Source organism: Malaya genurostris, chromosome 2 (assembly GCF_030247185.1).
Source record: "Malaya genurostris strain Urasoe2022 chromosome 2, Malgen_1.1, whole genome shotgun sequence".
Classification (NCBI taxonomy): Eukaryota; Metazoa; Arthropoda; class Insecta; order Diptera; family Culicidae; genus Malaya; species Malaya genurostris.
Genome location: NC_080571.1, coordinates 177,761,340 through 177,776,814, shown reverse-complemented (window position 1 = coordinate 177,776,814; position 15,475 = coordinate 177,761,340). Strand labels below are relative to the sequence as shown.

The 15,475-nt window shown below is 38.0% G+C and overlaps 1 protein-coding gene across 3 annotated transcripts in view; it reads left to right on the top strand.

Moving 5' to 3' along the window:
- The window catches only part of LOC131427598 (potassium/sodium hyperpolarization-activated cyclic nucleotide-gated channel 2), a 1,904,453-nt gene that overhangs the window by 820,039 nt on the left and 1,068,939 nt on the right, over positions 1-15,475 (top strand). For all 3 annotated transcript variants that reach the window (XM_058590944.1, XM_058590943.1, XM_058590945.1), the window contains one exon: positions 5,068-5,085. In XM_058590944.1, coding sequence (XP_058446927.1) covers positions 5,068-5,085 — 18 coding nt within the window. The remainder of the gene's footprint in view (positions 1-5,067; positions 5,086-15,475) is intronic.

Sequence of the window (15,475 nt, the reverse complement as noted above, 5' to 3'; positions counted from 1 at the left end):
CGACGGTTTCGATCACTGCTTTACACCTCGTATTTCATTTAGTAGCAGTTCTGCTTCTATAGCGAGAATTCACCGTCGCTCCATTTTGCTCAGTATGAGCCTTTGCACAAAACGGAGTCAAAAAATGTATGCTTTGCCACAATTTCCACTTTAGTCGGTGGCTGCCTGCCAACGAAACTGAGTTACATCCATTCACTCGCTTCACTTTTTACACTGTGTTTAGATGCCACTTTCCGTTTGCTATACACCTTGTTCACTTCAGTATATTGAATACCAATTAGCTATCGGTTTTAATTGTCTGTGTCTAGCTGCCTAATTTCAAACTATCTGTAATAGATTTTTCGCACCTGATTTGAAGTGCTTGAATCTCGGAGATCTGTGGATGAAATTGTCACATTTAACTCTATTCGAAAACTCTACTTCAATAGTGTACGTTTAAAAACGGATTCTTGAGTCGACGGGGCCAATTTACGAAGAAAACGTGGTTTGTAAATGGATTAAGTTCAAAATTGTGTTATAAGGATAATTAGAGATACATCTTTTTCATCAAATGTGGTATAAACACAATTAATTATCTTTCGTCAAAAGCTCATAACTACTGTCACTAAAGCAAAGTCGTGTAATTTAACTGACATAATTTTATCAAGCAAAATATTTTGGTCTAATACCTGAAAAAAATTATATGGATCAGTCCCATGAGGTTGTTCGAGTCAATGATGTGGAACAAACCAACCAAAATTTCTAATGATCGACATTTTCAATCAAACGTCACACTTCTGAATCCGCAATTGCACGAGAGTCCGCTTAGATTGATCTTTATTACCAAACACGCGAATCCAGAGTATAGACTCTGTTTGTCTTTATTTGTATGTGTTTTGTAGCCGACGAAATTACATCAATATCCCAAATGTATGCAATTATATCCTTGTTCATACTTGCGATACGAATTTCGATATTTAAGCTTGTTGGGGTTGTTTGAGCCAATGATGTGGAACAAGCCAACCAAAATTTCTAATGATCGACATTTTCAATCACACGTCACACTTCTGAATCCTCAATGGCACGAGAGTCCGTTTAGATTGATCTTTATTACCAAACACGCGAATCCAGAGTATAGACTCTGTTTGTTCTAATTTGTATGTGTTTTGTATCCGACGAAGTTACATCAATATCCCAAATGTATGCAATTATTTCCTTGTACATACTTGCGATACGAATTTCGATATTTAAGCTTTTCTTCGCCAAGCTTGTGTTCAAGTTTTGTATGAACGTAGTTTTTTTTTAACATTAAGTTTTTCTACCATTATTACTATTATGCGATTTCGGTAGAAGCTTAGTTAATCGAGTTCATCTTACATAAATTAGAAATTAATCGTAAGCACTCAAAATTTACCCTGGGGTAGTCCCCTGGGCTTTGGATGATGAGCTACAGGGTGCGTACCCTCGCTTGGCGGATGGGGGTGGGAGTCAATTTACACTTCGCGTATTGACAAAGTCGGACCATACCGAGATCGATCGTTCGTTTATAAATGTAAAAAAAAAATAAAAATTATTATGTAGTCTGGATCGATCACGGAGTGGACAGGACTAATAGTGCTTTAAATTGACAATAGGTCATTAGGTGGTTTCGAGCATTCTTATGCCTGGAATTGGTCACCAATTTGAACTATCTGGATCCAGTTGGGATTAATGTTAATATGTCATATTCGTCCTGAACTTGGTAAATTTAATTAAAAAAGGCGGACTAGTGTTATCAGGAATAGGAGTAAATTGATATCTTATGAACCGTTTAGGAACTTTCAAACCTTTCCGATCCGGTTCGGTATCGGTAATATTTACAAATTGCAATGACGGCGAAACTGATTGATCAGGTGTAAATACACTCTCAAATCGGGAAAGGTTTGAATGTACTTAGATTTCTCCAACTTGGACACAGATGTCACCTTCTAACTAAGAGTGTGAGATGTGTGTTTCTGGAGGGGAACGGTTCACGTGGACCATTTCATACAATCACACCTAGTATTTCTTCACGAAATACATATAGTAGTTTTTGTTTCCTGGATGCGTGCTCAACACTAGAAGGCCCAAAACTTAGTATAGAACTAAATTGATCAAAAGCAGTCAAAATGATTGAAATAAATAAAGTTACTGACAGAATAACTAAAAGCTAGTGCAGAGTGCCTTAGTGCTTATAGCGTTAAATTAAGAGTTAAATAAAGATCACAGAATTTTAAGCAATCCTTCCATTGTTTACATATTGTGACTTTCTTGGGCAATCTAGTGTTAAATGCGCACCCTTACATTATATAATTTAACGAAATCATTAACATCTGATTTTATTTTATTTTATGTGCATCACGAAAAACTAAATTAAATGAGACTATTCAAGTAAAGGATTGTCATCGAAGACTCAAGGCCAAGAAGATGTGAGGAACCCTAGAATGTCCCAGGATAGCGTTGCAGGATGAATGTTCTATGTTATAACCTAACTTTTGGTAAGATGTGTTTCGCTAGAATAAAAAGGTGAGTGCAATACTACTTTTACAGTCACTTTTATTATTATTTTTATTATTATTATTATTATTGTAATTATTATTATCATCAATCTCATTATTATACCTTTACACTTGATAATCTATTAGCTTGTGATATTAATTGGTTTTTCCGGTATAATAAAAAGCATTGCTATGGGGCAGAAGTAAACGTAACGTAACATCGACAAAGACAGAAACAATCAGAATAGATTAGATTGGATAGTGTTAGTAGACCAAACTTATCTACATTGATTTAGGAACTTTAAAGTAATAATCGTAAGTACCGCTTCAGACATAAAAGACTATATAGGAAAGCAGGGCCAAGACCGAAGCGGATACAATGCGAAATTTTCCAAAGTTTCATCGACGAGGACATTTAAGACTCAGAAGCAGTTGGTAGGATGACAAAATACGAATACGATACAGACGCACGACTCAATGATTGACTGGTTACAGGGTGAAGCACACACTTCCTGCCCAAGTGACAAACTCTCTGGTGAACTTGCAATAGAAGATATTCGTATCTTTCGTTGCAAATTGATAGCCGCAAAGGAATTTGCCGCTTGGGTTACATGCTGGAGGATTTCCTCCTTCGTTACTAGTGTTCATTTGGGCACCATAGCCTAGTTCGTCTGGTATGGAAAGTGTGGATCGTTGTAACCACCCCCTCGGCCAGAGCAGCCTATAAAGGGAAAAAAAATGTTTCATATATTATCGTCTTACACTATTTTATGTTATTATGGTATTATACTGCATTGCATTATAGCATATTATATTGTTTTATATTATATTATATTATAGGGTTTATTATGAGTAGTACTACGTACCTCTGCGCAAAATATAAATTTGTTTTCCTTATAAGTTATCATTTTTAAAGTAATCTTTTAACTAACTATCAAGGTCGTCACAAGGTGAGCTTGGTCCTCACTGGTTCCTGTTTTATGCCTACACGTGTGTCTGTGGTGATAATTGATCGAGGGAATGCGTTGATGGTAGAATGAGAGGATTAGAAATGACATATAGATTCAAGTAATATAATATCATAGCATATCGCAACATATCATTTTATTCATTATATTATTTATTATATATTTCATTGTACTATATTAGATTTCTTTTTATTATTATTTTCGTTATTATATTTATTGTTATTATTTTAATTTGTCATCAATAATAATAACATATATTATTTTTATAGATGTGGATATTATTATTGTTATTAGAAGAGAAATATTCTATTTCCTGCAGTATTGCGAAGATAAAAGAGCATAACTGACACTCTACACTAAATGTTATTTTATATATTGTTTTATGATATATTATATTATATTATGTTATATTGTATTATTTTGTAATCTATTATATCTTTTCATGTTATATTAATTTCATTACACTATGTTTCATTGTATTTTTCAATATAAAACATTTTGCATGGGGGCGTAAAGGGGAGGGAGCATCAGGGCATCGGACGAATTGATGACTGGACGAGGGATTGTGGATAGCCAGCCCAAGTCACTTGAAGGAAACGTGTTTCCTTCTGAAGGTTTGAAATGAGTCTGACGCGCCCTTTTCAAACAAACCATCAGGCGGGTTCAAGCATGTATAGCGATATGCTTCATCCATGCACTGGATATTATGGTTGGAAGAGCATCTTTTATTCCCGCGGAATACGAGTAAGTAACTCTACTTACATATCCGCCCAACCCTTTTTGTTCGCTTTTCGGTAACAGCTATAGTAAGAAGGTGAATGAATGAGTCATATCGGGGCTACTGTAAGTCTACCCGCATCCACTGGCAAGTCCTTGAACTGATGGTGGCTTCACTTCACATCACATCACTTTTAATTGAAATTCAAATCAATACGTAGAAAAATTTCCAAACAACTGGTGAAATAATTTTACTGATTAGAACTAAACTGACTGAGATCTAAGTGTTTAAAAGCTGATCACATGTCTACTTGTATTTACCCTTGAATTTCTTATTGGCACCCCTTTATATGTTAGACAACAAAGATGTGTTCCACATCAAAATTTTGCTTGCAAAGATCACACAGAAGGAATTCAGATTACCTGTAATAAAACGCTTCCACCCACTATATGAGACTTATTGCTCAACTGTTGACCACTTATGGTTTACTACCTACTGAAAATAAGCTAGCGCTCACAGGCGAGCAGTAGGAGTCAGTTTGAGAAGGTAAAGAATTAGTGTAGATAATTGAAGCCTAATACGAAGACGGAAATTGATACCTTTGAAATATTTTCGTCTCGTTCAGATAGACTTTGGAACAACATACATTTTATACAGCATTTCCTTCACATTCTAACCTATTCGTCGAAAGCACGAAGCCGCCATATTTACACCGTTGTATTTAAATAAATCAAATCTCATTTTAATACCATCCGCTAAAATATCTCCACTTCCCAAATACTCCATATAATAGGGAATTTTTGCTAATGCGTTTTCTGTTAATCAGTCAAGTAATATATCTCTCAAATTTTTACACATGATTTTCTTCTTCTTCTTCTCTTTTCAGATTCAAAAGAATAATCAGGTACTTATGAATTAGGTAATCATAAGAAATCAGCTATGCACTCATTCCATTTTTTGTTTTGATATAGAACACATATTTTGCTTTATGTATAGGTGTGCAAATTGGTTGTAATTCAACGAAAAATGCGAAAGAAATGTGATAACGTTTTAAACACTTACAGCTTAGTCAATTTGGTTCTATCACTTCTTTCATCTGCTGTTTTGAAATATTGGTACGCATCTATCAGTATATTTCTGGACCTCTGTTGGCCACATATATTCAAATATATAGGACTGAAATATGTACTATTAGCGAGTGGTGTCATATTTTCCCAGCTAAAGTGTGTCATGCTATACTGACTTACTGGCTTTCCCTAACGGAGACGATGGTTTTGAAGGAGTAAGCGACACATCATTCGGAATGACCAATCATTTAAAACAAACTCCACCCGTGTTGCAAACATAAGTGAAGCAACTCCATTTAGAATTGTGCGTGAACATCGTGCGGCACTTTGTCGATGCCGAACCCGCTCGTTCCGGCATCTACAACCTCTAGCCATATCACAACATGCGAGCCTCGACAGTAAGCCAGACAGAAGACCCTTAGCGACAAGAAGCTCCAAAGAACACTGAAGAGAGAGACCGAGGGTAAAGTGTCAAACATGAACATATATGATAAGTTTAAGGGGCAAAAGGTTTATATATTTAATGTATGCACCTAGCACATAACCATTTTTACTTAAATTTATGTTTCGTCTTAGAATCAACTGTTGAACTGTTACCTTCGACCTGACGGTTCAACATAAACCGTTAGGCAGACTTGAAGTTAATGCTATTTGCAAAGCACTTTTTCTATATAACATCTAAATGTAATATCAAAACTGACGTATCGGATGAAAACAAGTTTCAGCTTGGTAGCTGTACAGATTGTGGTAAGTTTAGGGTCATAAGTGCGTAGCAGTTTATGTTGAACTGCTATCTCCGACCTGACGATTCAACATAAACTGCTTTATGTTGAATTTAAAGTTAATGTTATTTGCAAAACATTTTTTTTGATACTGCACCAAAGTGTAATATCAAAAATGACATCTCGGACTAAAACTTACCACAATCTGTGCGGCTAGCAAACCAAAACTCGTTTTTGTCCGAGACGCAGGCGTGGCAAAAACACGGATCCGTTCTGCACGGTACTCACCTTCACTCATGAGCACACCACCAGGAGTATTGAATGCTACGCTTCGTGCCCGTGTTAAAAAACAAACAGCCGTAGCGACGGTCGTGTAATTTCCAAGAAATGGTGTTTGAATTTTGGGGCAACACTGAAGTCGAGTGTCCCTGACTTCGGAAAACACAGAAACCGAGTGTTTCTGATTTTGCCTTATAAGTTGCTTGCACTATAGCCGCCTGTGGTGGTATGACGAAAAATGCGTTTGAATGATGAATTCTTTTTACATCAATACGCGTTTGATTGAATTCAATTGAATAAAAATATAACCAACGAAGTCAAGACACTGGCTCCGATGTTTAACGAAACTGGAAACACTCGGTTTCGGTGTATGTCGAAGCTTGAAACACCCGTGCCGAAAATAAAATACCACCACGAGCACCGTGGCTTCGCATATTGCGTTTCGTGTTCTCTTTGTGCACTGGTACGCAATGGCATTCTCAATACACGCGGTGATTATGTGAAGCACGCGCTGCAGTGCAGTGTTTGGACATGCCTGCAGTTTCGGTGTATGCCGAAGCTTGAAACACCAGTGCCGAAAATAAAACAGCGCCACGAGCACCGTGGCTTCGGATATTGCGTTTCGTGTTTCTCTTTGTGCACTTGCACGCAATGGCATTCTCAATACACGCGGTGGCGGTGGTTATATGAAGCACGCAGTGCAGTGCAGTGTTTGGACATGCCTGCTGCCGAGACGTCAGTTTTTATATTACGTTTAGGTTTAATATAAAGTTTTTTGCAAATAGCGTCAACACGCCTACCTAAGGGTTTATGTCGAACCGTCAGGTCGGATGTGGCAGTTCAACGTAAACTACTACGCACGTATTACCTTAAACTCACCAAAATTTGTACAGTTCAACATAAACTGCTACGCACTGATGAGTCTAAGCCAAAACGTAAATTTAAATTAACATACATGTCAGGAAGCGGAAGTCGCGTCCACTGGTACAAAAGCTGAAGGCAATAACGCAGTGGCAGCGGCTGAACAAGATAGCAACTCAATTTCCTGGCGATTTTCATCCTGGATGGCAACGACTGGCAGAATACTTTGTGTTTTATTTTCCCCACGAAAGAAATGTGCTCCGAGGGAAATTTTATGTCACACACCATGTTCCCCATAAGGTGCGGCTGTGGCAGACAATCAGTGAGTAGGGGGGGCCAACGCCGGTCTTATTTCGCTCCGAACTCTCGGTGAACGGGGAAGTTTATAGTCAGAATGCTTACCAGAATTCGCATTAATGAAACACCATTAAGGCAAGGACGCGGTTTTCTGACCGGATTTGGTGTCGGCCTGCTACTCCAAGCGATCGTTGGAACAGATGGAACGGCTAAATATCGATGCGGTATCCAATCCGGCCGTCCAACGTCCCCCTGCTGCGTCTCATCGAAAATTTTTTAAATTTCCTCGTAAGTTTGATCAGTACCTAACAAAAAAAAACAGTTGGAAAAAATTATACGCAAGAGTAACTATGTAATGAAAACCGCGAAAATGAATGAAGAAACTGTTTTGCAATTGAAATAATTAAGCTTAATTGACTAGAAGAATCGAACAGGCTTCGCTTCACTCGTCCGCCACAGCATTCAATTATTCCAATTATCAATGTGGTGATGCCTACAGGATGGGAATGGCCAAAACGAGAGGGGCACTAGCACCTCCTGAACGTAGTCCTGCAAAGCTGAAGATCATACGAGTCCTCTTCCCTCACCACGACACATCCTCGTGGCCGCCAGCACCGCTACCAACAAACGAAGTTGGCAGAGTGACGAACGAAAAGTTGTTGTCAGCGGCTAGTTCGCTCGACACTATGAAAGCCTCCGGGCCAGATGGTATCCCGAACGCGGTTCTAAAGGTTGCTATAATCTCAAAACCGGACAAGTTCAGGGAGGTCATGCAAAGATGTCTGGACGAGGGCACGTTCCCGGACAATTGGAAAAGGCAGAGATTGGTAATGTTACTGAAACCTGGGAAACCTCCTAGGGACTCGTCGGCATATAGACCAATCTGCCTGATCGATTCCACAGTAAAGCTCCTGGAGAGAATCATCCTGAACAGGCTAGCCTCGTTCATAGAGGAGGCGGATGGAATGTCTAACGAACAATACAGGTTCCGCAAAGGCAGGTCTACGGTGGATGTCATAAAACCGGTAGTAGCCACCTTGGAATTCGTTGCTGCGCGGTAGTAACGCTTGACGTTTAAAACGCGCTCAATAGTGCTTGTTAGGCGGATATCGCTGACTCCCTCCTTCGACTGGGAGTAACAGAAAAGCTGTACAAAATTCTGTAAAGCTACTTTCAGAACCGGGTATTACTTTACAAGACCGAAGAAGGTTTACGCAGCACATCTATTACGGTCGGAGTACCCCAGGGATCCATCCTGGGCCCGCTCCTGTGAAATATAATGTACGATGACGTACTGAGGTTGAGGCTCCCCATGGGCGTCCAGATAGTCGGGATCGCAGAGAACATCACGCTAGCAGTTTACGGAGAATCCATAGAAGCGGTCGGTTCTTGGGTTTTTGTTAAACGACCGAAGATTGTAGCCATAGAATCAAAGTCTCAGTCACTTTGCTCGAAACAACTTCGATAATACCGGTTCCCAAATTCCGGTTTCGGAAGTACCTCTTTTCGTTTCCTAAGAGATCGCCTAACCGACCTGAGTACTGTTTACTCTATAGATTATACTGGTTTATGGACGAGCCCAATATGCCCTATCTGCTTACCTTTTTTTCTTTTCTTTGGCATAAACGTCGCATAGAAAGTATTGAACACTTCAAATTTACCGAGTCATAATTTTCTTGTAAGTCAACCGATTTTCGAAATATGTTCATCATTGAAAAGGTATAACTTCCATAATTAAAATGCACTAAAAACAAAACGAAAAATAGGGTTGTCTACCACAAATAAGGCACAAATCTCCAAATATCAAGGGGAACGTGCCATTTGAGCCAATTTGTTCTGATTCCTGATTGTCTACCCAAAGTTATAATGAAAACTCTAGATAGATGACCTCTGAAAGGTGAGACTTTTTACAATGATCGTAAATATCTCGAAATTCAAAGCGATGAGATATATATTTTTACACATCAGTCGATTGCTAGTGATACCAGTTACAATTTTCGCCCAACTGCCATTCTTGCACTATCAAAAAAAAATCAAAAAAAAACTATTTATATATATATATATATATATATATATATATATATATATATATATATATATATATATATATATATATATATATATATATATATATATATATATATATTTATTTATATATATATCTATCTATATATATATATATATATATATATATATATATATATATATATATATATATATATATATATATATATATATGTGTGCATTTTTCATAATTTTTCATGTGTGCATTTATATAACTCAAAAATAAAAATAAATTTTGTTCCAAAATATTTTATTTATGACCAGAAACAATGTTTTGATGAACAAAATTATATATCCTCAAAGAATATAAAGAAATTTAAAAAAAAAACCGGAGAATTTCTATTGGGTAAATTTTGCCAAACAATACCTAATCAAAATTTTTAATTTTATGACATATATTCTTTTATTATTTCAGTTGAAAATTTATTATGAACATAATTTACAAAACAACTGAAACTTGGATTTCACTGACAATCTTAAAAATTTTGGGAAATATACCTAAACTCTAAAAATAATTATATTTTTGTATTTAACAAAAGATCTAAACAATTTTTATACACAACCCAAACGCAATTGATAACTACTAAAATTGAAAATTAAACCAAATGCAGCAAAAACGCAATTAATTATCTTTCCTCACAAGCCAAGAGCTTCTTTTCTTAAACCAAACAATAATCACATTCTCAAATTGAATGGCTTGGAATTGACATGGTCTGATCAAGCTAAATACTTAGGTTTAACGTATGACAAAAAACTCACTTTCAAGGATCACATTGAAGGAATCCAGGCAAAGTGTAATAAATATATTAAATGTTTATATCCTCTTATAAACAGAAATTCTAAGCTCTGTCTAAAAAACAAATTGTTAATTTATAAACAAATTTTCAGACCAGCCATGCTTTATGCGGTACCAATTTGGTCAAGCTGTTGTTCCACCAGGAAGAAAACGCTTCAAAGGATTCAGAATAAAATTCTGAAAATGATTCTGAAGCGTCCTCCCTGGTTTAGTACAAATGAGTTACACAGACTCACAAATATAGAACAATTAGATGTAATGTCACATAATATTATAAGCAAATTCCGACAAAAATCGATGCAATCTTCAATTGAATCGATTCGCTCTCTGTATTAGTTAGTAAGTTATTATATAAGTTCCTTTTCCCCATTACACAATACAAGTAGGTTTAGAATTTTTCCTACACAAAAATCTCAGAATTGCGGAAGCAAATGATGTCTTCATGGTAATAATCAAATCATATATATAACAGGGCTGAAAAGTCACCACTTGTGGCTGAACACCCAATTTAAATCTTAATAATTTAATTTTAACTCATATTCCAATAAATAGTTATTAAAAAAAAAAAAAAAAACTACTAAAATTGGCTATCGAGCTGATCGGACGCAAATTCGTGTTTCTCCAATAGTGCGGTGAATTGTTTATTCCTTTCCAAGGTCATTCCGTATTCTATTGTCTGCATCAGTGCGGTCGAGTGATAGTTCGAATTATTCCGTCCTCAAGGTCGATTGTGAGCTTGTGTAAAGCAGCACTGTGTGTGGTACCGTTAGCGCTTCGCATATATCGTTTACATATACATTAGAAACAGTGATAATTATATATAGTGATAAAAAGAGAAACGTTTCATTGGACAGTGTAGTGAGAGACCGAAAAAAAAGTGCTTTTTCCTCAAAGAGGTTTTGAACAGGAATATTCACTGGTTGCCTAGGACCGGGCCTTGTCGGCCGTTCACCCTTTGAGAGCTACAGCTAAGTATTTTTTTCCTTTTCCCTGTTGTTCAGTACCGCTGAATTTTTTATTGCCCCCAATATTTACCCGCGCGGACACATTTCCGTGCCATGACGAAGGGCACTGAATTGCCTGACCTTCATTCAGATGATCAAATGGATGCTTCTGATGGCAATAAATCTCGCATTGGAAGCTATACCGATGGGCTTGTACTCCCGGCTGGACCATTTGCGGTTTACATCTGGACCAAAGCCAATGGAAAAAAATTTAACCTCCTTAGACTATCAAAGGACCTGACCTCGCGATATTCTACAGTACAAAAAATTGAAAATGTACGCCCGGACAAGCTTAGGGTCTTGTTAGCCAGTGCAAAACAGGCTAATGAGATCGTTCAAAGTGAGCATTTCACGCGGGAGTATCGTGTATACGTACCAGCTCGCGAAGTCGAGATAGACGGCGTGATCACCGAGTCTGACTTGCGAGGACGTTCTTAAGCATGGGGCGGGATGTTTTAAAACCCCCCTACTCAAGAACGTTAAGTTACTGGACTGCAAGCAATTGCGTTCAGTATCGACCGCTGAGGATGGGTCTAAGTCCTATTTCCCATCAGACTCGTATCGGGTGACTTTCGTTAGCTCGGCTTTGCCTAATTACGTCCTCCTGGACCGAGTTCGTTTACCTGTTCGCCTTTTTGTGCCGCGGGTCATGAACTGCACCAATTGCAAACAATTGGGGCATACAGCATCCCATTGTTGCAATAAATCTCGGTGTAAAAAGTGTGGAGGGAGTCATGCGGATAACTCCTCCAGTGGAGACAATGAAAAGTGTCTCTACTGTAAGAAGGGACTGACCTCTCTGATTGTACCGCGTACAAATTGCGCCAGGATAAGATGAGGCGTTCACTTAAGTAACATTCAAAGCGTTCTTTTGCTGAAATGTTGAAAAGTGCTACGCCTCCAGTAAACCTATACGCTTGTTTGGCAACTGACGAGAGAGAATATGATGACCCCCTCGAAGGTACATCTTCGGCTGTCCCTCTTAGCACATCATACAGTAAGAGAAGAAATAAATATTCTCAAAAGCTTCCTAGTAAGGGTTCGAAGGTGTCCTCTGACGGGTCTCGAAAAATTACAACAACTGGTAGTGATGGCAAAAAACCAGAGAAAAAAGCTCCAGGACTTGGAAAATTAAATTCCGAGCAAGAATTTCCATCACTTCTTGGGACTTCAAAACACCCGAAAGTCCCTAAAGATCAGTTAGAAAATTTATCAAATACTGGGTTTGTTAAATTCTCTGATATTGTGGACTGGATCATGTCTACTTTCAATATGTTTGAACCTCTTAATAGCATGATAACGGCTTTTATTCCTACAGTTAATAGCCTAATAGCCTGATAACGCTTTTATTCCTACAGTTGAAACATTCTTGAAGCAGTTGACTGCAAAATGGCCCCTTCTTTCAGCGATCGTATCCTTCGATGGCTAAATCACCCACCGAGGTCACGGATACAATTACTGTTATACAGTGGAATTGTAGAAGTATCATCTTAAAAATAGATCCTTTCAAATTTCTAGTAAATAATCTGAAATTTGACGCATTTGCGTTGTGCGAAACTTGGCTAACTTCTGAAATACCTTTAAACTTCCACGATTTTAACATTATTCGTCTGGATCGAGATGATCCCTATGGAGGAGTATTTTTGGGGATCAAAAAGTGCTATTTTTTATTGTATTAACCACCCCTCGATACCAGGTATTGAAGTTGTCGCATGTCATGTTACAATCAAAGGCAAGGACCTTTGCATTGCTTCAATCTACATTTCCCTAATAGCCTCGGTTGGGCATCGGCGGCTCAGTGATATCGTTGAGCTCCTTCCTGCACCGACGTTGGTTTTAGGAGACTTTAACTCTCACGGTACGGGATGGGGCTGTCTTCACGATGATAACAGATCAACTATGATCCATGATATTTGCCACAACTTCAATATGACAATCTTGAATACGGTAGAAATGACATGAATTCCTGCACCACCAGCAAGACCAAGTGCGTTAGACTTATCCCTTTTCTTGACATCGCTACGGTTGGACTGCACGTGGAGGGTGATCCCTGATCCCCACGGTAGCGATCATCTACCTATCGTGATTTCAATCGCCTACGGATTAAGACCATCGGAGACAATCAATGTTTCGTATGACCTCACACGAAATATTGATTGGAAATTCGATATCTGAGAAACAAGAAACAACACAAGAACTTCCTCCGGAGGAAGAGTACACGTTTTTCTCTGGTCTCGACACCGAGACTGAAGCTCAGACGAAACGAGTACCCGGCGCGAAAACTAACATCCGTCCTGCCAACCCGTGGTGGGACAAAGAGTGCTCAGAATTAAACGCGGAGAGAGCTTCATAATTTATCGAGTTTAGGAAAAACGGAACACCTGATTATTTTAAAAACTACGCGACATTAGACGCTAAAAAGGAACAGCTTGATTAAAGCGAAGAAAAGCGGTTATTGGCGTCGATTCGTAGACGGATTGTCGAGAGAAACATCAATGAGCACTCTTTAAAACACAGCCCGACGAATGCGCAACAAAAACAACACGAGCGAACGCGAGGAATATTCTAACCGCTGGATATTCGATTTCGCTAAAAAAGGCGGGTGGGTAATGTCAGAGACATAACTGGATGTCGTGAATACGAAAACAAATGACATGTTCCTTAACACGTCCTAATATCAATTAGTTGATCAACTGTATGAATTATGCAAGCATTCCCCTTTTCCACATTTTTCGCAAAAACAAAGAAGGTTTCACTTGATCTCGATTACTGTGAATTTCACACAGCGAAAAGTGCAAAAATCTAACCAAACTGTTCTACATTTGCACTAAACTGAGGATATTTTCTTTCGATTTGCGAACAACACATCCTAATAGTTCTTCAGAAAACTTCTAGAGCCATTAGAACGGCTGATTTTTTATAGTGCTTTCCAACGTTGCTTTTTCATCCATCGGAATGACTGGCAGCTGTGACGTAATCGCTCTTGTGGGAAGCGAAACTAGCTTTGCAAACGGCTCAAAATACATCTGCTCGCAGTGGCGATAGAATCCAAACTGATTAGATTTTTGTTAGGAGCTTTCTTTTACGTGATTTGGTTTGTAGCTTTTTCACTAATGGGCGGTCCTAACGGCTATAAAAATAGCCGCATACAGAATTTTTATGTCCATTATTTCATTTCGGATTTGCATAATTTATTGAAAGAAACTATCAATATGCTGTGGGAATTCGTTTCTAGCATTCAGAAGGGTCAAATTGTGCAGCTCTCTACAAACATGGAACATTTTTCGCAAAAACACAAAAGGTTTCACTTGATCTCGATTACTGTGAATTTTACACAGCGAAAAGTGCAAAAATCTAACCAAATTGTTCTTGATTTGCACTAAACTGAGGATAATTACCTGCGATATGCGAAAAACAAATCCTATTAGTTCTTTAGAATAATTTTAGAGCCATTAGAACGGCTGATATTGTGTAATGCTCCACCGTTGTTTTTTCCCAATGCTATTGACTGGCAGCTGTGACGTAATTGCTCTTGTCGAAAGCGAAACTAGCTGTGCAGACGACACAAAACACATCTGCTCGCAGTGGCGATAGAATTTAAACTGATTCAATTTTTGTTAAGAGATTTCCTTTTATGTGATTTCGTTTGTAGCTTTTTCACTAATGGGCGGTCCTAACGGTTATAAAAATAGCCGCATACAGAATTTTTATGTCGATAATTTCATTTCGGATTTGCATAGTTTTTTGAAAATAACTATCAATATGCTGTAGGGATTCATTTCCAGCATTCAGAAGGGTCAAATTGCGTAATTCTCTACGATATTAAACTCTGGAACATTTTTCGCAAAAAAAAGGCTTCACTTGATCTCGATTACTGTGAATTTCACACAGCGAAAAGTGCACAAATCTAACCAAATTGTTCTTGATGTGCACTAAACTGAGAATAATTACCTGCGATTTGCGAAAAACAAATCCTAATAGTTCTTTAGAAAAAGGCGGGTGGGTAATGTCAGAGACATAACTGGATGTCGTGAATACGAAAACAACTGACATGTTCCTTAACACTTCCGAATATCAATTAGTTGATCAATTGTATGAATTATGCAAGCATTCCCCTTTGCACATTTTTCGCAAAAACAAAGAAGGCTTCACTTTTTGTTGAGAGGCTTGTTTCTATCTGATTTCGTTTGTAGCTTTTTCACTA